This window comes from Manis javanica, chromosome 5 (assembly GCF_040802235.1).
Source record: "Manis javanica isolate MJ-LG chromosome 5, MJ_LKY, whole genome shotgun sequence".
NCBI lineage: Eukaryota > Metazoa > Chordata > Mammalia > Pholidota > Manidae > Manis > Manis javanica.
Window position 1 is genome coordinate 115,346,314 of NC_133160.1, and position 24,710 is coordinate 115,371,023.

The 24,710-nt window shown below is 33.8% G+C and overlaps 1 protein-coding gene across 6 annotated transcripts in view; it reads left to right on the forward strand.

The window, feature by feature from the left end:
• The window catches only part of ANKRD17 (ankyrin repeat domain 17), a 166,506-nt gene that overhangs the window by 87,639 nt on the left and 54,157 nt on the right, over nt 1-24,710 (forward strand). For 5 of the 6 annotated variants that reach the window (XM_037003206.2, XM_017680368.3, XM_073237477.1 and 2 more), the window contains exons 3-15: nt 860-1,016; nt 5,110-5,257; nt 5,496-5,643; nt 6,738-6,971; nt 9,776-9,870; nt 11,739-11,976; nt 13,202-13,393; nt 13,781-13,890; nt 15,724-15,811; nt 18,199-18,326; nt 18,586-18,729; nt 19,114-19,216; nt 20,677-21,426. In XM_037003206.2, coding sequence (XP_036859101.1) covers nt 860-1,016; nt 5,110-5,257; nt 5,496-5,643; nt 6,738-6,971; nt 9,776-9,870; nt 11,739-11,976; nt 13,202-13,393; nt 13,781-13,890; nt 15,724-15,811; nt 18,199-18,326; nt 18,586-18,729; nt 19,114-19,216; nt 20,677-21,426 — 2,535 coding nt within the window. The remainder of the gene's footprint in view (nt 1-859; nt 1,017-5,109; nt 5,258-5,495; nt 5,644-6,737; nt 6,972-9,775; nt 9,871-11,738; nt 11,977-13,201; nt 13,394-13,780; nt 13,891-15,723; nt 15,812-18,198; nt 18,327-18,585; nt 18,730-19,113; nt 19,217-20,676; nt 21,427-24,710) is intronic. The other variant, XM_017680371.3, reaches the window with a different exon arrangement.

Below are 24,710 nucleotides of genomic sequence, written 5' to 3' on the forward strand. Positions count from 1 at the left end.
AACCCAAAAAGAGCATAATGAGCCTTCAGTGTATCCATCATCCAGCTTCAGCAGTCATTGGCATATGGACGGTCTTGTCCATCTTTATTTATTATTCATCTTTATTCATTATCACCCTACGAACTTCCCACTCCCCATGTTAAAGTAAATCTAAGTATCATATAATTTCACATACAAATACTTCAGTGCGTATCTCTAAATTATTTTTAAAAATATGCAGCATTATTATTTGCATAATACCGTAATTCCATTGCATATCTAAAGGAAAAAATAATAGTAATTCCTTAATATTGCCAAATACCCTGTCAGTGTTCAGATTCCCCAATTTTTTTTGTCACAGTGGATAGTAGCCCAAATAAACATTCTTAAACAAAAGGGGGCATTTACCAAAGGTGTAGGGACATTGCTGGCTTCTGGCACTACTGGTATCAATGATTCAAAAATAACTTTATCAGAACTCTGCCTCTATTTCACTACTCTCTTCTGTGTTGACTTATTTTGGGTAGTCTTTTTCTCTTTGTGGTAATCAAAGTGGCCAAGTAGCTCATGAATGTAGGTTCTTCTTGTATAAGCTTATGTCAAAAGTCTGAGTAAAGACCCCTAATTGTCCCAGCACAGACCAAACACACTTTTCTGGCAGTAGAGAGTGACATGGTCAAGCACTTATGGACCACATGGAAAGAGTAAGATTGTTATAGAGTTGGGGAAGAGTGATTGCCTAAAATATTCTAGGCAGACTATATATCTTCAATGTACCATTTGGACATTATTTGAAAACACATATACAGTTAAGTAACTTGTATTTTGCTATGTTTCTCCTTTTGTTTGTATCCATGTTGGTATGAAAATAATATAATAGGAATAGGCAAATTATCTACGGCTGATGGTAAAGCCTTTGCAGATCCTGAAGTGCTTCGGAGGTTGACATCATCTGTTAGTTGTGCGTTGGATGAAGCTGCTGCTGCACTTACCCGTATGAGAGCTGAAAGCACAGCAAATGCAGGGCAGTCGGACAAGTAAGTACATTTCACTAGGATCAGTATGAAAACATCTTCTTAAAAATAATAAAAATAGCTAGCATTCACTGAGCATTTATTTTGTGTGTGACAGTATACTAACCACTTGACATGTGATATCTTTACATTCACAGAAAGTCTTAGAGATGGGTTTTGTTTATTTTTAACTCCCCTTTTACTCACAAAAAGCTCAGAAGATCAAATAGGAAACAAGTGGCAGAGTTGGTACACCACTATCTATCTGACTATAAGACTGATTTCCCAATCAGTGTTATAAAAGACCTTTTGCTTACTTAGATTTTGTTTTCTTTTAATGTTTTAGTGACAGAGAAGTAAAAGCTTGCTATTCATTTACTGTTCTATTCATTCATCTGTTTATACTGTTTTCCAGTTCATGTGGCTTAATTCTGACCATTTTAATTAAGGGCAAGTTTCTTATTTGTTTTATGAATGTTCAGGAAATATCACAGATCTAATTCCCCTAATTTAAGTGTGAGTCCCAGGAACGTTATCTTTTTTGTATGTCCTAAAATTCCTTTCATATATACGTTACAGTTAGTAAAGTAAGGGCTCAGTAAATATTTTGTGACTTAGCTGTTTAAGTTTTTTTGGTAATGTTACACAATAAAAATCACACCATTTCATATATTGAAACAATTACAGATAGTATGTTGAAAAATGGGTGTGAACTGCAGGGAATCAGTTGGAAAATAATCACTGATAGAGGTATACTGCATTTCATTGCACTTTTCTTTATTGTGCTTTACAGATAATATTTTTTTTTATGAATTGAAGGTTTGTGGCAACTGTGCATCCGTCAAGTCTGTCAGCACCATTTTTCCAATAGCATTTATTCACTTTGTATCTCTTTGTCAATTTTGGTAATTCTCACAACACTTCAGACTTGTTCATTATTACTTTGTTATATATTTTTAGACAGTGCTATTGTATACTTAAACATAAATTTTTGTTGTAAACATACATACTTTATATAAACATAATTTTTACATGCACTGGGAATAAAAAAATTGCATGTGATTTACTTTATTGTGGTATTTGCTTTATTGCATTGGTCTGGAACCAAACCTACACTGTCTCCATGGCAGGCCTGTACATGTTACTTTTTCACTCCTCAGAGGCTCCTTTTTTTTCCCTCTAACTAAAAAGAAGTCATTTATTTATTTTAGCAATTGCCTTTAAACAGGTGAGAAAATGCAAGTATTCTTTTACATATGGGTTTAGAAATTTCAACAAAGCATTTAGGAATTGTCTTCGGTATAAGAGTATTTTTATGCAATGTCTTTTGGAAGCATAAAAGAGAGGTCAGTAATATTAACGAGTATGAATTTGCTCTTTTAACTTTGTCTTCATTTTATAGATTTTTGTGTTTTTATTAGTTTATTTTACCATTCACTCATATATTGACTTTCCTTTAGTCAACTTAAGGTTTTGTTCCTTAATTGATTTCAGTTTTAATACTATTGATTTGTTTTACTGTAATAATGTCATTGATACTCTATATTTATTGTCCCTATATAATATTATAATAACTTATAATATTATCAATATTCTCTAGATACTTTTTAATGTGGTGTCTGCTGAGTCAGGAAGGAGAGAAAATTAAAAACACCCTGAAAAGTATATTAAACCTAGCTCAAGCAGGACATAGAATAGAAAAATAGGAAGTCATAGATTCTTTGACATTAAAAATACCAGAAGTTAGGAACAAAACAGTGCAGCATGTTTTTAACAATCATATTTATTTAGCAAGCTTGAGAAATATAGTAGAGTGCAGTAAGTGCTAAGTGCTGGATTTTAGTTCAGTGTGGTGCCATGTGCCACATTAAAGGTATCCTTTACTCACTAATTCTCAAGTTCAACTGTTGCTAGAGTAGTTCCAGTAATGTTGTTTTAAAGCTACCATACACAGATGAAAACTGAATGAAAGTCCAACTGAAACAGTAAAGGAGGGTATGTGACTGAGGAGACAGGATGAGTGAGAAACCACATGAAAGAAAAGCTATGTTTTCATACAGGAAGTACATTGTGGGAATGATATATCCTAAACTTCCTTGAAGGTAATAGAGAATACTAGATCTAGGGACTGTCAGTGTTCTAGAAAATGGGAAATTAAAATCTTATTAAGTGCTGTTCAAGACCGAACTTGACTTTGGGGACAATATTATCAACAGGATGGTAAGATATATTGTATGGCACACAGTAGGAGCTATGGGGTAAAAAAAAATTGAATGGGAAAGTGCTAGGGCAGTGTTTGGGGTTGGAAGTCATGTTGCATTTTTAATAGGGTGACCAGGGAAATCCTCACTTAAAAGGTGGCTTTTTAGCAAATACCTGAAATAGGTAAAGGAGTGAGCTGTGTCTTAGAAGCTGCCTTGGCAGAGGGATAACAAATACATATATTTGGAGTGGGAATTAATTAGCATTTTTTATGAAAACCAGGAAAGCCAATATGGCTAAAGTGGAAAGAGTAGGAGTGAGAATTAGTAGGTGTTGAAACCAGAGGTGAAAAGGATGAGGAGTATTGGATCCTACTATTGGACAGATCTTGCAAGGATTCTGACTTTTGAGTGAAATTAGAGGCCAGTGGAGGAATGTGAATAGAGGAGTGACCTAATCTACTTTGCTTTAAAAAGATCTCTGGCTACCAGGTTGAAGAACCCTAGAGGAGTGCAAGGGTAAAAGCAGGGAGACTGCCTAGTGGATTTTGCTGTAATCTGGGCTAAAGATGATGTTCTTGAATCTAGGTAGTAATAGTAATAGAGGCATAGATAAGAGGTTATCCATGGATGCCTTTAATAGCTAAAGTGACCAAGCCATGTTTTAAGAGGGCAATATAAGAATTGAGTTGTATTTGAAATAAAAAGAATATTAATAGCCTTGGATTTAGTGTTTTTCATGTAATGGATTTTGCCCCAAAGTGAGAGAATCTTTAGAAATGTTCAAAGGTGGAATTGTTTTTGGGGAGGTTCATAGGGTGTACACTTTACTCTCAGTCTGATTTTCTGTTGCTTCACTTTTTCCAGTCTCCTTTTGCTTGAATTCAGCCTTTGCTTTGCCTGGATGTTTTTGAGACTTCCCTAAAACATGGGGAAGTAAATACTTGAAAAAAAGATACTCCTTGTAAGATAAATTTTAGTCGAAATAAGCAGGCGAAGAGAGGCAACAAAGGGCCAGGTAGTTTATTTGAATGCCACTCTCAGGTGATGTTCTGCGGTCTGAAACACAGGCCGGGGAAGTCACACCTGGTAAGGGAGGTAGGGGCTTATAAGGGATTAGGAGCGGGAGGAGTGGGCAAGCTATCGTAGGGGGCATGGAGAGGTATGATTGGCTAAAGGTGACATAATAGACAACTAGAAACTTTTTTTCCTTCCAAGAGGGAGGAGGCTGACATCCGGGTCTTAGTTGGCACATCAGAAGGATGGAATTCAGGAAGAGCTGTCCCGTTTACGTATACGGCACAGACCTTGGGGTCTGGTCTGTTCTCCTCCTATGGCATCTCTGTTTTGTTTGCATGTCCTTGTTTTTCCTTCCTCCAGCCTAACACTCTTCATCATTTATTCATTAAAATTCATCAATAAAATACCAGTTATTAGTCAAAATTATACATGCTTACAACTTTCCTGATTTCCTTTTATTTAATTGAAGGACTTAGATAGGCCTTAATAGTTAGTACAAGTTGTATCCATTTTATTAAGGCATTTTTTAAATTTAATTTGATATAAAATTTTCTAGTGAACTGGACAAAAAAAAGTAATTATAACCTGTATTTTGCTCGTGAGTTTTCCTATAAAATTTTTGGCTTTTCCACTTAACAGAGATTTAAATTTTATCTGACAGTTTCATAACTGAAAACATTTTGTTACGTTGATAATGTTAATTCAGTGACTTTTATATGTAGATTTAAAAAACTCAGTGAGCTAACTCATTTTTGGTTTTCTTTTGTTGTGGATCATATTGAAGTAATCATTCTTATTTAACACTACTGTCAGATTAACCTCAAAAACAAATACTTGTGCTGTGCAATTTTTTATATTCTTTATGTCCTGATACTTACAATATTCTCCTCTAATAGCCGCAGTTTGGCAGAAGCCTGTTCAGAAGGAGATGTAAATGCTGTGCGGAAGTTGCTCATTGAAGGGCGAAGTGTAAATGAACACACCGAGGAAGGGGAGAGCCTCCTTTGTTTGGCTTGTTCTGCTGGATACTATGAGCTTGCACAGGTTTGTGTTATCAAAATAAAGCTCATGGATTTAGTTTTAATCTTTCCTGCATAGTAAGAACATAATAAAAAACTCAAACATTAGGCTCATTTTAACAAATAGTTTTGTAGTTACATTTTGTGGTTTATTGGCTCTTTTTTTCTAGTATGACTTGGTAGATGTTAACATAAATGTGTGTTGAAAACTTCTGTTTTGAAAATATAGTTTTCTAATATCCTTTAAACTTTTCTTTCATAAGGTTTTGTTGGCAATGCATGCAAATGTGGAAGATAGGGGAATCAAAGGTGATATTACACCTTTAATGGCTGCTGCTAATGGAGGACATGTCAAAATTGTGAAGTTGCTGCTAGCTCATAAAGCTGATGTCAATGCACAGTCTTCAACAGGTTATACATATTTCTTTTTCAGTTTCATTAAATATTAACACCCTTTGGTGATAATTATTTCACATGAAGGGTAATCATTAGTGATGCTTTTGTAATTCTCTTATTGCAAGTGCTGTACATTTGCATGAGTCTGTGCATTAGGTTTGAAGTATATCGAATATATTTTAAATGAAATTTCTCCTATTTTACATATGAGGGTGATTACTTGGCCTTTTAAGTTTCTTTTAGGTTTAACACAGGACCACCATCTTAGAAATGGAGAGGTATGTAGTATAGCTCTCAAACCCAGATTTCCTATTTTTGCCGGGGGGGAAAGAAGGGATGATAGGGAGAGCAAGAAGGATATGGAACAAAAGGCAGGTTTATTATTGCCTTCTGTTATTAAAATATGGCCTGTAGAAAAAGAAAGTGTTAGGAAAACATTGTGTGTCACAAGGGATCTAACTTCATTCTAAACCAATTTTTTTGCTTCCAGTTTTGAGCAGAGGTGGACATGTATAAAAGCTCTACAATTACATGAAAATATATTTTGTGTATTCCATGTAGGGTTTTCAAATTTATTAAATATCTTAAATAATTTTTAAGGTCTAGTGTTCTAATTTAAAGGGGTTTTAGAAGTCCTTATTTTACCTTGAAAGTTTGATTTTTTTCCTCCTGTAACATTGAGATTTTTATCATTAAGAAGGAATGTTTTTGATGTTACTTTATAACTTTGATCCATTAACTGTGAAGTTGCAGTGAAAACAAAAAATATGTCTGATTAAAAGAAAGTGTAAAATATTATCTATATATGACAAATAATTACAATAAAAAAATAAAGCTTGTAAAACATTTCTCTGGTTAAAGTTAGACTGGAAATGAAAGTTGGGTTTAGAATTGGTCAGTTCTTTTATAACTCCACAGTCATGGTTAGTGTATCCGATGTTCCACATGTACTTGACCCTGATTTTCAATGGAGAGAATAGGTAGTTGATTTCAGTAAGATAAAATGCAATGAGGAAAGGAAGTTTTATATGTGTGTGTGTGTGTGTGTATGTAAACTCTTATTTAGGCATTTTATGTTAATGTATTTTTGTTTTTATTTATTTAAATAGGCAACACAGCACTTACATATGCTTGTGCTGGAGGCTATGTAGATGTTGTAAAGGTGCTCTTGGAATCCGGTGCTAGTATTGAGGACCATAATGAAAATGGTCATACTCCTCTTATGGAAGCTGGAAGTGCTGGACATGTGGAAGTAGCCAGATTGCTGCTAGAAAATGGGGCTGGCATTAATACGCATTCCAATGAATTTAAAGAGAGTGCCCTTACCTTAGCCTGTTACAAAGGTACAGTATAAGAGTTTTTTAAAACAAACTTTTTAAACATGTGAAATGACAGTTATCCCATGTAATGTGGTTTTTAATTAAAATAAAAAGTAAAAAAACATAATATTTCATTTGTAATTAGAAGTGTAGTTTCAAATTTTAAAATATGGAGTCAATATTATAAATATTGTCAATGAGAAATGACTTACTTGATGCACTTGTTTTATCAGAAAGTTGTTTAATTTTAATATGCACTGTAATTTTTAATGTGTTTGCATATCGGAATATTTTGCCTGAATAATCCTATTGAATCTAGAAGTGTTCAGCCTGTAAGTTTAAAAGTAAATGAAAATAGCTAGAATGAGCTGTTAACAAGAAGATGCTTAGGTTATTTCCCATGATGACAAGAAGAAAGGAGAAAAATTGAAGAGAAAGGAAGAGATATGAGAAAAATGAAAAGTGGTGTGGAGGGAGTTTAAATTCAAAAGAACAATTTTAGAGTATCGTCAACACATTAAATGAAATTAGAGGAAAGAACTGGTTAGAATTGAGAACACCTACCCATATATAGCTGTACAAAGTGGGTGTGTGATATTTTATTTTTTAAATATTTTTTTGGTATTAAGATATCAATGATATATACTCTTATGAAGGTTTCACAAGAAAAAAAATGTGGTTATTACATTCACCCTTATTATCAAGTCCCCCCACCTCCGTACCCCATTGCAGTCACTGTCCATCAGTGTAGTAAGATTCCGCAGAGTCACTATTTGCCTTCTCTGTGCTACGCTGTCTTCCCCATGATCCCTCCCACACCATGTGTGCCAATTGTAATACCCCTCAATCCCCTTCTCCCTCTCTCCCCACCAGCTCTCCCCAGCCTCTCCCTTTTGGTAACCACTAGTCCCTTCTTGGAGTCTGTAAGTCTGCTGCTGTTTTGTTCCTTCAGTTTTGCTTCATTGTTATACTCCACAAATGAGGAAAATCATTTGGTGCTTGTCTTTCTCCCTCTGAGCCACTTTTTAAACTCTATGACAGATAAATGTCTATAAACTAAGGAACCTTTTTAAAAGCTAATTCCATGCAGTTTATGTCTGCATAATCATACCATCTGCAGCTCTGCCATGTTTGTATCATAAAATAAGTGATAAATTCTTGATCTTGAGGAATCAAGGAAAGGTTCTTCTTGCAAGGAAGGGTACAAAATTTAGGGAGGCACTCACTCAATGGCTCGATCTTCACCTTCCAAGTTTGTGAGTGAATACCTCCTTAAATTTTGCATTGAGGACTTTGCCTTATCCTAGTCCTGGACCTGTTACTGTTTTGTTTCACTGTTTCAGTGACAAAGGTTGTGTGAGGTCTTCTGGAATAATTTCTGTTAAAAACATGGTTAAGATGATCATAGACACATAAATTACTAAAATTTAAGTTAAGTGTAAAAATATGCTCTGTCTACAGTGCTTTTGATTATCTGGTGTTAACAGATTTTCAGATTAAGGATGGTTGTTAAGAAGCACAGCTGAGGTCCTTTATGTCCCCAATTCTGTTTGCTAACTAGACAGAGGCTAATCTTCATTAGGAGGAGAGGAATTAAGCCTTGGGGCAGCTTCTCCAGGCAGGCTGATTGCATGGCTTTTCACCCCTTTTCACAAATACTTTTGAACCTGAAACTGGCTGTATTTTACTACTGAGTCCCAGCTGGTCAGAAAAGCTGCATATAACTCTACCTCTCTCCTTTGCTTAGAGCCCCACCCTGCTTTCCAAAAGGGGCTGTAAGGTTGGGGCTTGCAGGCTTTAATTAGAAGCTGGATATAGAAGTGAGCTGGTGGAGAACATCCCCTACTTCCAGGGATCCATGGAGTCTCTCCCTTTCCACTCTTTATGGTGAGGTCTTCTAGGACATAGATTTATGAGGTGGAGATGCTCATAAGGGATAGAACTCTGGCTGAGACCGAACACTGATGTGGATCTTTGGGAAGGGAAAATGACGAGAGGAAAGGGAGGAAGGTAGCTTGCAAAAACAAGATAGGGCAGATGCTATACTTAATCAAAGTTAGTTCTGTTTTTATCTGTGTTTCCACCATCCACACCTCCCCAGTCCTAGTTGATTGAGAATTGACTGCAGCTCATACCAGATAAGCTGGGAAGAAATTAATTTTTCTACTGTTTCTTGCATGGTATCTGAAGTCCTTTTTAAAATACAATTTGTAACTACTTTTAAAAGGTGTCTTTATCTGAACTAAACTGAAGCATATGATTTATTTGAAACCACATAAATATATGTGCATATGTGTGTATGTATATTTGTGGATGTATATAAATACCTAAATGAATGAATGGAAACTATATGGTGTTGTTTCCAGAATATTTTTATATATGCAGTTCTCAGCTTACAAGCAGGTTGTTCCTAAAAGTTTGTGAATTATCAAAACAAAAAACATTTCCTCATAGAAATAACTATTATTATTATCAAGCTACTAATTCATGAAAGCTAATTTATTTCATACCATAAGTAAAATAACTATTGCACTCCTGGATTCTGAAAATGTTGTAAAGGAGAAATTCTGGATATTGGATTTACGGCATCTTTTTTTGCTCACCTGAGCAAGGATTCTAGTAGCATCGGTTTCTAGAGCAGTGGGGTAAAGAGTTGAACGGCAAAGATCACTTGTATAATTTGTATTCAGCAGTTAAGGGTAGTTTGTTGCTGACTTAGTATAATGCTAATAAATTTAATTTCTATAAGTTAAATATAACTTTTCAAAATACTGTAATTTTTTTTGACAAATAAACTTTTTAAATAATCTTAAATACTTTTGGTTTAGGACATCTGGAGATGGTGCGATTTCTTTTGGAAGCAGGCGCAGATCAAGAGCATAAAACAGATGAAATGCACACTGCTCTAATGGAGGCTTGCATGGTAAGATTGGTGAAGTATATACATGAAACAAGTTTATATGTTAGAGACAGTGTGCATTGAGTGCCTTTTTCTTGGGTTCCAAGATTCTGTTTATCAAAGGCTTATTATGAAGTGGACCTCAGCTATCTGAATTATGAATAGTTTTCAGAGCCAGTTGTACAACATTAACTTCTATTAGAGGTGCATTGTGAAGCTTTACAGCACTACCTTCATTTTCTTAGTCTCATATGACTATACTGGTTTTACATAGTTGGCACGAAAAGTGACTTTTTAAAAGTTTGATTGAGGATGTTAAAGAGGAGAATATAATCCACAAAGTGTGCACATAATACTAAGTATAACATGTTCATCAAACAAATTATTTAATAAATTAAAAATTTGAAATGAGTATTATTTGTATTACATAATTACCCCTCTATCGTGGTCTCTTCTGAGCCCTGAATTCCTTTTTTAAGAACTCTTTTTTTAGAATTTGTACTTGGAATTGGGTAATAATGGTACTCGCATTTATGAGAAAACATACCAAACAGAGAAAAATGCCTCAGTGAGTTTGAAGTTTCTTATCTCAGCTTCTTTCTGATAACGATTATTAGAAGGATGTTAAATTTTAATTACTCACTAAAAAAATTAGATAACCATTTAAGACATGAAATATCTTTGTTTTCCTTATTGCCATAGTGTTTGCTTTAGTAAATTATCCTTTGAACAAACGAAATTTTCTTTACAGGTTTTGAGTTCCCCATTTGTTAAAATGAGAATAATCTCCCTCTCTAGGGTTGTTGTAAGGATTAAATGAGATAATGTTTGAAAAATACATCAGTAATATACCCATGATTAGGAATTTAAAACTTCCTTGCCAACCCAACTATAAGAACAGCCTATATGTAGATTAAGCAATTAAAATGAAATATTCACTAGACCTAACCAGCATGCTTTGGAAATAAGTGATATAAATAGATGAAAGATATTAGTAGGAGCCAGACATTTGGAGGCTTGGTAAGAGATTGAGTTTTTAAACTAGACTGCAAAGGAAATGTAGGAGTTGATTATAGAGGGCAAAAATTCTGAGCTGAAGGAACAGCAAAGTAACCTTAATAATAAGACGAAATTGTGTAATATGGCAAGCACCAGAGGCAAAAATGGACATGACATATTCAAAGAAGATGAAATGTTTGAGTTAACATATAGAAGGAAAAAGTCTATCAGAGGAAAATAAGAAGAGAAAGAGAGACTTTGGAGCTGCCAATAGTTAGGAAAGCTGTGGGAAAGGGAGACCAATGAAAGAGACAGAAGACACTAAGAGAGAACTTATTTTTCTTTTTCTTAATATTCATTGGCATTTGAATGTTGAACAACAAAGTACCAAGTACATATTATGTTCCCTTTCCACTAACACATCATGCATAATTTCCCCACTGCTCCAAAAAGTGTTACATTTTTTCCTTTTCTACCTAGTCAGAAATTTGCTTGTCCTAAAAAAGGTTTCTACAAAGATTCTACTTTCCCTTTCTAAACTTTAACCTTTTAACATTTAAGTTTATTCCATACAGTGTCGATGTTATATCAGAGTACTTGCTTTCTTAATGTACTTAACTGTTTTTATCCCTGATGGCTAATAAGCTTCTTGATTGAAGGTACCATTTTTCTACATATTTTTTATCCTCAATCTCTTATTTCCTAGTCTGTATTTTTTTAAAAAAATAGATAGGTCTTAATTAAGTATTAATTAATACTTGCTTACTCAGCTATTAAATGTAGACATATTTGAATGGAGATAAGTAAACTTCATTGTATAATAATTAAGCCTTCATATTTTTAAAGTTTTTTTTAATGGTGCTGATTTAATTTTTTGATTACATTATAATTAGGATGGTCACGTTGAAGTAGCTAGATTACTTCTTGACAGTGGTGCCCAAGTAAACATGCCTGCTGATTCATTTGAGTCACCATTGACTTTGGCTGCATGTGGTGGGCATGTGGAACTTGCGGCTTTACTTATTGAAAGAGGAGCTAGCCTGGAAGAGGTCAATGATGAAGGTTATACACCACTGATGGAAGCAGCTCGTGAAGGACATGAAGAAATGGTGGCATTACTTCTAGGCCAAGGTAACCATACCAATTAAGATACTAAGGCCTAAATGTATAAAATGTCAGATTATAATTTTACAAAATTGAATTACTGTATTTCATCTTTCTAGTAGATTTGTGATGAGGTGTTGTCAGAAAACTAATGAAGAAGTATTTGCTTTAAAAATGGCTTCTACACTGGGCTAAACAGAATCAAATAGACCTTAATATCAAGCTTTCAGAGCTATCATGTGCTGTGTCAACAAAAACAGAACTAAGGGTGGCTGGAGATGTAGATTATGTAGGGACATATATGAGATTCAACATTTCTCTAGCTAATATATTGAGAATTCCTCTTGGGGCAGAATATCTATTACTAAAGATTTGATATATCTAGTGTTTCATGAAACACTGGGAAATCCTGCCATAAAGACTAACTTGATGACAATGCTTATGTTAGAAGCTCTCCAAGAGTCAGTTCTGGGAAAACTCAATTACTTTCCTGTACTAAGATACCTTAACTTTAGCAGTAACCTCCCATCTCTATCCATATATGTAGACTAATTTTATATTTCTTTTAGTAGTAAAGTTTCTGTTCAGACAAATTTAAGAGTAATAGCACATTTAGTCACTTAACCAATTGCCAATTTTGTAACCTAAGGGCAAGTTTCTAACTTTCTGTGCCTCAATTTTGTCATATATAAGAGTTGTTGTGAGAGTTAATACATATATATAAAGCTTTCTGAACACTGTTTGTCATGTAGTGCCTGTTAAGTGTTAGCTATGGTGTTGGTGGTAGTAGTGATGATGCTTTGACTTTAGGCAAGTTAATTAGCTGTACTTCCCTTAGCTGTAAAGTGGAGCTAATAATAACGTAAAATGCTTTCAGTATTGCCTGGCAAATAGTAATAATGTATTAAATGTTAACTATTATCATCATCATCAACATCTTTATCACCATTATTTTTGAATCTTTGTTATAGGGGAATGTAATTTATTTTTCTAAGTCCTTATGTCACTTGATTTATACTTTCTGGCTGAATAAATCTCACTCTAGCTGTGTACATCAAATATGGACTAGGGGATGTTGTTCCATAGTTTTGTTTTTAACTGCTCCCTGGAGTACAGAAGAAGCAGTTTATTATTTAGTAAAGTAATATAAATGTTCATTTTTGAAATATAGTTTATGAGGAAACAGTCATGTTTTGCTTATCTCTGGAATAAGTTAATGACTTTCTTTAAATAGTTACAATCTTTATTTTAGGAGCAAATATCAATGCACAGACAGAAGAAACTCAAGAAACTGCCTTGACTCTGGCTTGCTGTGGAGGCTTTCTGGAAGTGGCAGACTTTCTAATTAAGGCAGGAGCTGATATAGAACTAGGGTGTTCTACCCCTTTAATGGAAGCTGCTCAAGAGGGTCATTTGGAGTTGGTTAAATACTTATTAGCTGCAGGTAGGCACTTTTGCATTGGGAGGTTGTTTTACATGATTTAAGTAAAAACGTTAAAATGCAGAAAGTTTTTTTTCTGATGTTATGATACAGTGAATGTATGTAAAAAAAAATTATGTGGTAAACTTTTGTGTGTATTCTGAATAAGTAATTTACCTTATTACTGTTTAAAGTATTTACAACTTTATTTTCAAACAGCAATCTATTTCTAATTTTTTTCTTTTTTTGCTTTTAAAGATGCAGACAATATTCTCTATTTCTAGAAATGGATAAGGCTATTTTGTGTGATTTGAGGAGATATGACTTATCTAGAAGAAATTTCTGTGTCCATCATTTATGTCTAATGATTCTTGTATTAAGTCTACTGTGCATTATTTAACACTACTACAGGAGCTAATGTTCATGCAACAACAGCAACTGGGGATACAGCACTAACGTACGCCTGTGAAAATGGTCATACTGACGTAGCTGATGTCTTACTTCAGGCAGGAGCAGATCTGGTAAGCTACGTCACTTTTTAAGTCCTAATATTTACAACTAAGACAGCAAATTAATATAAAATTATGTGGAGGTTATAGACAAAAGGTATTTATTTATTTCTAACTTTATTTTGACATTTGTGCTATTCTTTATTTCATTTAGTCATTTTTTTTCTATACTATTTGGTATCCATTATTTATTGTCCTTGTTAGCAGGGCTATTCAATCTACTACCTCTGGCCCCCCACAAAAAAGGGAAAGTTTTGTGTTAGGTATGTTAATAATAAGTTAGTTTTCTCTTAGGCAATTGGCTATTTTTAGAAGCTTTTTTGATATGGTATGAAAAGACAAACATGGCTTAGAAGCATTTCACTGTAGCTGAAAAAGTATGTGGTATGTTCAGGTATTATTAATATTAATTAATATTAATATTAATTATTAAAAGGAGTTAAAAACATAAGAATAATCCTTTCCCTCAAATAACTTTGAATTTAGTTAGAAGGATGAAATACTGAACTCATTATAAGGTAGATTGTAAAGAGATATCATAGGGAAAGTACAAGGAGTAAAGAAGCTTAGAAGAGGGAAAGACATCATCTGAGATATTATATTTTGGGCTAGGTAAGGTTTAGAAAGGTAGATATGGCATTGTTGTGTTAAAATAGATACACCAGTTAGAAGAACTACTATGAGTACAGCCTGAGAGGTAGGGAAGCATAATGCAAATGTGTGTGGGGGAAAATAGTCTTCCAGTTTAGCCTGTGAGGATGTAGGAGTGAGACATGGAAAGGTAGGTTTTAGTTAAAATATAAGCACCATATATTCATGGGGCTGAGATTAACAAGCAAATATGTTTTCCTGGAGAAGTTCATAGCTTATAACAAATCCACATGTAGACAGAAACAGGCTCTTCTATTAACTAGTTTCATAAACTTAATTATTTACCTTCTCTTTCTGCATTTGTGAGACGGTTGAATTAGATTACTATTGTAGTCTTTTTCTCCATGTTATAGTCTAGTTAGTTTTGTACATATTTCTCCCTTATTAGATTCTGAGCATCTTCAGTTTTAAGAACTATATTTCTAGTGTTTGTCACAGTGGCAGTGAAACATATAACCATGTGATATTGGTTTGTTAATTGCCGTTAGAAAAACTTAGTTGTGTCGCCTAATAGTCAAAAGTTGTTCATCAGATGTGACTATATATAAATGTATGTAAAATACTTTTTAAATGCTATTTTTTCCCAAACCTTTATATTCTAAGATCTGAAAATTTCTCCAGTAGCATTCTCAATTACCCAGCAGTCACAAGAATGCCACCATAGATCCTCCATCCGTTGGAGACCCAGCGATCTCCAGTAAATATCTTATTTTCTTAGAGATACTTAAGTTATCAGTAGCCTTGTTTTTGGATAAGGTAAAATAGAGATAATGGGAAGCCTATAAAATGAGCAGAAGTGATGTACTTACATAAATTCATACAGAATACAAGTCTACAAAAGGAAAACCTATTGGAGTGGATGAGGATGCTAATAATTTTGATTGCTAGAATGCTATTACACTGTTCAAGTTCCACCATCTTTTTTGTAGAAAGAGAAGGAAAATTAATACAGGTGGATTTATATGAGGTCATCATAATCACATGAATAGTTTTTAAATGATTTCTGTATAAGATACTTCTAATTTGAGATTTTAATTTTAAAAATGTATTCCTTAATTTGCTTTGTTTTAAAGCATGATATTTAATGCATTTAGATTCAAAAATCAGTCTAATTTTTTTTATTTTGATTTTCATGAAAAAGAATAATTGTTCACTAGCAATTAAATGTCAATTAAGTATTTGTTTTTTAAACAGGAGCATGAATCTGAAGGTGGAAGAACTCCTTTAATGAAAGCTGCAAGAGCTGGTCATGTTTGTACTGTTCAGTTCTTAATTAGTAAAGGTAGGTGTGTGTAAAGCAGTAATTTTTTCCCCAGAGGCTGTTTATCCCCACTGTTGGGTATTTAGAGATTGGAGGGTAAAGAAAATTTTGGAGTATCACATGGAGGATGTTACTGAGATTTTGTGAGTAGGCAGTTGATAAACATGCAGTGCGTAGAACAGTACCAGACTGTGAAGACTTGTCATACTGAGAACTACCCTTGTGGAGAAACATTTCAATAAAGAAAAATTTCTCTATGTAAAACTTAGAAGGTTTAGATAATTTGAAGTCTGTTCTAGTCATGTAATTATCTTGAAACCTAGATTTTGCATGATGTTTCACACCACTAAGTAACTTGAGGGCAAGTCACTTTTCTATTTTATATTTCCTCCCTTGGGCCTAAGTTTCCTTCTTTGTAAAATATGGAGAGGTGGCCATAAATACAGCACAAAAAAATGTTCAAAATTGAAATGTGACAAATATGTCAGAATGCATGGAAAGATGTCCATTCATGATCAATAATTCTACTTTGAATACCAAACTTTAATGACAAAAGTAGCATATTATTATTTCCTTTAAATTATTTCTTAGGTGTTTATTGCTTAAATTCAAGTTGAAATATTTTTTTCTTGTAGATTTTATCATATTCTTAAGTATAGGAGATTAAAGATTTTACTTTTGATTCAACACTGATAAAAGGACTATATATAGAAACACCATATGACCCAGTAATTCCAATTCTGAGAATTTACCCAAGGAAAACAAATCACCACTTTGAAAAGATATATATGCACTCCTGTGTTCATTCAGTGTTATTTACAATAGCCAAAATACGAAGCAAGTGTCCATTGACAGACAGAGATGTGGTACATGTATACAATGGAATATTACTTAGCCATAAAAATAATGAAACTTTGTGGGGTGGGGTCATGAGGAAAACAGTGTAGCACAGAGAAGACAAGTGGTGATTCTGGCATCTTACTACACTGGTGGACAATGACTTAAGTGGGATATGGGGGAACCTGATAATATGGACGAATGTAGTAACCACATTGTTTTTCATGTGAAACCTTCATAAGAGTGTATATCAATAATGCCTTAATAAAAATAATAATAATAATGAAACCTTGCCATTTGCAACAATGTGGATGGCCCTAGAGGGTATTATGCTAAGTGAAATAAGTCAGGCAGAGAAAGATAAGTATGATTTCACTTGCATGTGGAATCTAAGGAACAAAACAAATCAATAAAACAGAAATAGATTCATAAACACAGAGGAAAGACTATTGGTTGCCATAGGGGAGGAAGGGTGGAAAGTGGGAGAAATAGGTGAAGGAGATACAAACTTCAATTTGTATTGGAAGAGGTACAAACTTTCGATTATAAAATAAACTAATCATGGGGTCAGCATAACATATATAGTTAGTAATATTATATCTTTGTAGGATGACAGATGGCAACTACACTTATTGTGGTGAGCATTTAGTAATGTATATAATTGCCAAATCACTATGTTGTACACCTTAAATAATGTAATATTGTGTCAACTATACTTCAATAAAAGTAAAGCAAAATAAAATTAAGGACTACATAGACCATATACAATTTAAAAGGTAATGTGTGTCATTTCCTTCTTACCAAAAATTCTAAGGAGATCTCAAGTTTGTAATTGTTTATAGGTAAAGAAAGAAAATAAATCAGAAATAACTTACCAATCAAATTATTTTAGGCATAGGCAGTTCAAACACTTATGATGTATGTTTATACTATAGTATTCTCAAAGAATGAAATTATTTACATAATCAGTATCTCCTCTTCTTTGGTTAATTTTAATGAATCTTACTCTAGTTTCTTCTGGCTATTTTATTTCCATTTCCCTTATTGTCTAGCACAATGTTCCAAATCAGTATTGAATTCATACTGAGGGGGAAATACTCATGCTCAGATATTTCCCAGTGAAGAAAGAGGATACTACTATTTCTTTCTATTACATGTTAATTCTATACATGTTTAGCCCATAGAGAGCAATGTGGTTTATTTTTATTGGCTTTTAGTCATGTTTACTACTGAAGAATTCAAAATGTCAGTAAATTTTTCCTATTTTACATTTTAAAAACTGATTACATTAGGACATTAAGAGTATATAATAAGTAATATTGCCTATCTTTCATTAGTACACACTGAAATATTTATGGACAAAATTAGATCATGTTTGAGATTTGCTTTAGAAAAATCCAGGATGGAAGAGGGAAGACGATGTGGGTATATGTGAAACAAGTTTGGCCATGTGTTGTATAATCATTGAAGCTGGGTAAGGGGTATGTGGGGCTTCATTATACTATTCTCTCCTTTATGATTTACCACAATTTAAGAAACAGCACATATTTTCCATGTCTTGTCTGTTTCAGGAGCAAATGTGAATAGAACCACAGCTAATAATGACCATACTGTACTGTCCCTGGCTTGTGCAGGAGGTCATCTGGCAGTGGTGGAGCTACTTTTGGCTCATGGGGCAGATCCTACTCATCGTTTAAAAGTAGGTAATTCCAGTGTTTCAGGTAACATTGTGAAATAATTCTTCTTTCTTGAATATTACGAATTACCAATTACAAGTTCCATTTATAATGGCATTCTAAGTGTATTCATCTTCATCTGTTTTATTAGACTAGAGGAAAGTGTTCTTTACTAAACCTAAGATTTTAATGTGTCTGGGACCTTTGGCTTTATCTTCTATAATGGTTCTGTAAATTAACTTATTTTTAAAATTTCTTCCCCTTCCTTATCCACTCTTATAGGATGGCTCAACTATGTTAATAGAAGCAGCAAAAGGTGGCCATACAAGTGTTGTTTGCTATCTTTTGGACTACCCTAATAATTTGCTTTCAGCCCCTCCACCAGATGTCACTCAGTTAACCCCACCATCCCATGATTTAAATAGGGTAAGATTCAAAATTAAGGTAATTTCTATATCTTCTTATTCCCCTTTTGCTCATAGTTCCAGTTCAAACTAGATTGATTATTTTTGTCATAATATGTAGTTCTCTTGGTATATATGTACTTGATATGGTTAATGAACATCTGGTATAACATTTAAATTCTAGATTGATATGATTTTGCTTTCTCTTTTATTACCAGAATAACTTGAATTCAGAGTCCAGTGAAAAATTGTCATGGAAATTGATTACTAACATTTTTTAAGTCCTTGTCTAAGATTGATGCCATATTAAAGATATTTTGAAAAAGTTTTGTAATTTATTCATTTAAAACATTTTTAATGGAGTGTGTCAGAAAAGCAGAAATAAAATTAATTGCCTCTGTTTTAGGCTCCTCGTGTACCAGTTCAAGCACTGCCCATGGTTGTTCCACCTCAGGAGCCTGACAAACCGCCTGCCAACGTTGCCACTACTCTTCCCATCAGGAATAAAGGTCAGTTACTCTTCCAAAGCCTGTTTCTACATGTTGTCTTGGTAAAAAATGGTAAGATTACCAAAAAAAATTAGCCATTTCAAATTATTTTTCCATAAAAAAATTTTTTTTACTGAGTTGGCATAATTAAAGAATTTTTTAACAATGAAAATGTTATTGAGAGAGAAAATAGTCAATAGCACTAATTTGTGGTAGAATCAAAAGTATTAGCAGGAGAAATTCAGATGCTCATCTTTGATGCAGTTCTGATTATCCATGATTTCTTATAAATAGTCATTTCTATTCATGTTAAAATGTTAGGCTGGGTGTAGTTGGATGACATTTGTAAATTACTTAAAGTTGTAGTGATTCAAGGCATAAAATCAAGTTAGATCAGAACTAAATTTTGTTTTAGAATAACCTGTTTTACATAGATTTTATATCTGGAATAATTTTTGAGCCAATAATTCAAAGTTACTTCAGATATGCTTGCTTGTTTCTCTAGAATTCTAAGAGCCATATTTGACTTGTAGATATTATACCATGCATGTTCATAAGTTATGTCCCAAAACATTACAGCTGCCAGTTTGAATCAGTTTTTTTCTTTTTAAAGAGTTTGACTTGAAGGACCAGTGTGGTTTTAATTTTTTGGTTTTGGCAACCTATATTATTTTACCAACAAGAATACTAATTATTTCCACAAGCTCTTTTTCAATCACTACTACCAGTCTAGAGCCTTGGCACCTTTTTGAATTGGTATAGCAAACAACAGATTGCTATACTTCTAGCCAGATCGGTTTAGTCACCTGGCTGTCAGAAGATACAGTGGATGACATAGTCCAGCATCTTTTCTTCCAGGGAAACTGAATTCCCATTCTCTACTGGCCAGGTAGCTGTGTGAATATGTGAATTTATATCTTGCCTTTATCACTCTTCAAGATGGTAGGCCCCAACAAAGATGTGTTGTAGTTGGGTTTTAGTTTCTTGGTACTTCTCAGTGATTTGGGTCCTCTTTGTGTGTATGTGTGTGTGTTTAAAAGGCACAGACTATTAAATAAGGAAAAATCTTGACTTAGAGGTCTAACTTTTCCCTACATCTTAATAACTTAGCATTATTTTTCTATTCTTACAAGTTTTTACATCTTTATGACAGGTGAATATCTGCACATACCCTTAGATTTTACTTTAATTGTACCACTTAGATATCACAAACCTGCATCCCTCTATTGTCTAATTTTAGCCATGTGATATTTTAGAAATTCTGAAATTAATTTCCCCAAGATTACTCTATGCACATAAAATACATACATTTTATATTTATGATAAAGAAGGTGAATTTGTTTTTAACTCCTTAACAGTGCATTTTCACCTATGGATATGGTAACTTGGTGCATAACTGTTGGCACTAAACCTCCCAACAGTAACTCTGTAATGAGGATGCCATTCATGTGCACTTCTGAGGGGGTTTCTTTTTCACACAGCTGCTTCTAAACAAAAGTCCAGCAGCCATTTGCCAGCAAACAGCCAGGATGTACAGGGTTACATCACCAATCAGTCTCCAGAGAGCATTGTAGAAGAGGCTCAGGGAAAGTTAACAGAACTGGAACAGAGGATAAAAGAAGCCATAGAAAAGAATGCACAGCTGCAGTCCTTGGAACTGGCTCATGCTGACCAACTTACCAAGGAGAAGATTGAGGAGCTGAACAAAACAAGGGAGGAACAAATTCAGAAGAAACAAAAGATTTTGGAGGAACTACAGAAAGTAGAACGAGAGTTACAACTGAAAACTCAGCAGCAGCTAAAAAAGCAGTATCTAGAGGTTAAAGCTCAAAGAATTCAGCTTCAGCAGCAACAGCAGTCTTGCCAGCATCTGGGACTACTGACTCCTGTTGGGGTTGGAGAACAGCTTTCCGAGGGAGACTATGCACGGTTACAGCAAGTGGATCCTGTTTTGCTTAAAGATGAACCCCAGCAGACTGCTGCTCAGATGGGTTTTGCACCAATCCAGCCTCTGGCCATGCCTCAAGCTTTGCCTCTGGCGGCAGGTCCCTTGCCTCCAGGGTCCATCGCAAATCTTACAGAACTGCAAGGAGTGATAGTTGGACAGCCAGTACTGGGCCAAGCACAGTTGGCAGGGCTGGGGCAAGGAATTCTGACAGAAACACAACAAGGGTTAATGGTAGCCAGCCCTGCTCAGACCCTCAATGACACGCTGGATGACATCATGGCAGGTGGGTTTATATTGTTATGAGCAGGTATCAAATATGATTTGCTTTAGGCGAGTAAGAGTGTGCCAGAATTTTTGCCATTACCCGACTTGAGAACTGTTTTTGGACTCTTGACCCATGTATATCTTTAGAAATATTAGTTCAGTCTCAGAAGTTCTCAGATGGATACAGGTCAAATTAAAGATTAGCTCACTCAATACAAGTGACAAACTTTCTGGCTTAGGTGGGTAAGCTGGGAATCTAGGTTTCTCAGTAGTGGGATTGATGTTTGATTTTTGTTTTTATTTCTGTTTTTTTCTCTTTAAGTTCAGACTACTAGGGTTGAATTCTGGCTTTTTTGCTTCTGTATTCACACCAATAAACTGGGAAATTGATAGAAGTTGAAATACAAAATTAGTAGGACACATCAGGAAGCTTATTTCTGAACAAATAGTTGCTATCCTAATGGATCAGACTTCAAACCTGATGGGTATTTTTAAAAAAACTTTTAAAACTATAATAAAGTACCAGATCAAATAGGGTTTGATTATACTGTATGTCAGTGATTTTAGCGCCTATGAATGTTATTGTGTAGTATCTTTCTAATTGTATTATGGGAAGGTGTTGGTCCCCTGACAGTATCATAAATGATATATCCTTAAATGTGTAGCCAGAAGAATTTTATTCCATTACAAATAGTTCCATTGGCAAGAAGAAATATTTTAGAAAGTTGTTTTAATGGTACTAGATTTTGGTACTTATTTCCTGTGAGTTCTGTAACAAAGAAGTAGAATGAGATTTTATAGGATTCTAAGTCATAAGAATGCTATAATGAGAAGGATGATTTTCTTCACAGAAAAAAAATTTGTAAAGGAAGGAAAAAGGAAAAACAAAGTAAATATTTGAATTTTGGTAATTTTTATCTGTTCTCTCCCCTCTTTTTTATTCTTTGATCTATACTTGAAAGATAATTGAATTTTCTAATTTGGAAACTGCTTAGTAGCATTACATATTATGAGATTCATGCATAATTTATCACCTTTTAAAATAATGAAAGAAAACTAAATTGCGTTATGTCGATATTTAGCTAACATTCAGAAACTAAGAGACCAGCTAATGAGACAGAATGTTTACTTATAAACTGCCCTAAAGTTTCCCAGTCTTCTTTTAGTATCATCTCTTTTAATAATACATGAAATGGAAGTCTCTGCTAATCATAGAGGGTGCAGTAATTTCATTGGAAAGAATGCTGTTCATCGTTAGTAAGCACTGTAAAGATTCTTGTATTGATAAGTATAAAAATTTTCTATATATTTGAAAATTACTACTAATCACCATTAGCTGGTTATAATAACTAGGAGTATGATTTAAAACATATGATAGGAAAATTGGAGCACAGTCGCCCAAAATACCAAATGATATTACCTCAGTGGCCACTGATCTGGATTATAATGATGCTTTTCTATTATGTCAATTGAACTACCAAAGAATGTGTAGAGTTAAGTGTTATTTACCCAACTAAATGAATAATTTATTCCATGCCAATGAATATTTTTAAAATTTTGGATATGGTGTCAAAATTTACCTGATGTTCTCAGGCATAGTTATTAACAATGATTTGCCAGTTGTACAGTTTTTATGCTGATCAGAATTATCAGAGGTTGTAAAGTAGTTATTTCTTTATTTGTTTACCAAACAAAAACAATTAAGTTATGCCTGTGTATTCCAGATGTTTTCATATAAAAATTTTTTTTTTAACTACATAACTTTTCAAGGAATGTGGAAATGTGACAAATACTTGACATATAATAAAAGTACCTTACTTTTTATTATGCTTATTTCTATATGAGGAGAGATGCCCAGAAGGAAGAGCAGGACTAAAAACATCCAGCCTCCCAACCTGGTCTCCATCTCTTGTCGTCATACATATACACAGACATAAACACTCACATAGTCACTTCCACAGCCTTTCTTTAAACTTCTTTAATTGTAGCACTTGCTTTTTCAGTAGACTAATGATTATTCTCATTTCTTTCTTTGGGTTTTATAATATTTTACAACATCATTCGTCTCACTCGTCTTCCCTCCGTTAGCATAATTTCTGTTCTTTATTCTTTAGTCCCCATTTATTAGACTGCTCTTGTAAGGTTCAGTATCTTTTTCTCTAACACTTCGGCTGGCCGAATCTTGTGTCTTTGATGTTCTCCATATTTGACAAAGCAAAATCAATTCCATCTTTAAAAGTATTAACACCTTGCTTTTGCTATGCTCCCCAGGTTCCCTTTTTCCACCTGATGTTAAAATTTTTCTAAGCATCTGGTTCTCCCTCTCTAAAATCTAACCCTAAAATGAAGTCCCACATGTAAAGATGTGTAACAGAGTTCCGTCAGGTACCTACATATTTACAGTTATTACTTTTAACTGTAGAGAATGGATGAGTGATATAGGCAATTATTTAGTTTTAATACACCAATTTCATAGGTACCCCAAAGGAAGTCAGTGAATTGATTTTTCCTGTTTCTTTTTAGATGAGGTGATAAGAACAACCAATTTGACCAAAAATAAGAAAATTAATTTTGGTATGTTCTTTAAAAGAACTTTTTCCTACTGAAATGTAAATAATAATTTAGTCATTCAACAGTAAAGCATAGATACTTTTCTTTAGCATCATGAAATGAAAGTCAGTGCTTTAGATAGATTGGTGTTAATTCTGTTTAAGCTCAATTTTGTATTTAGCATTTTCATTTGTGAAAATCCTATCAAAGGAGAATAGTGACTATATTTTAAGAGCCATGATTTTATATGGTTTTGAAGTTTATATCTATAATATGTACATTTAAATTATCTTGATCTTTTTCTTGACATAGAAACTCAATATGGAGTAACAATAACAAGGTCATCACATGATGAACTTATTAGAAAATGCCTTTTTCTACTGATGTGGATCCCTAAAGATTCAGTGTTTTGTTTTGTTTTGTTTCCTCCTTTGTTTTCCTTTGGCTTTAAGTGGACTTAAAAATGTATAATTATAGAATGTGTGTTGCTATAATGTATAGTGTATGTTTGTGCCTGAACTAAGGATTTCATGTAAAATAGATTTTTTAATTGACAGTCATATTTATAATTCTTACAATAAGGTCATTACAGGTTTGTTCTTGTCAGGATCATAACCTCTTTTGCCTGGTGTCACATCTAGTAGTGAATCACGATTGTTTTCTGTCTGATGTAGTTGATTAACTACGTTGGTAACATGTATCCACACTACTGTTGACCTCTCAAAGATTAACGCCCAGACTTTAGTGCTATAG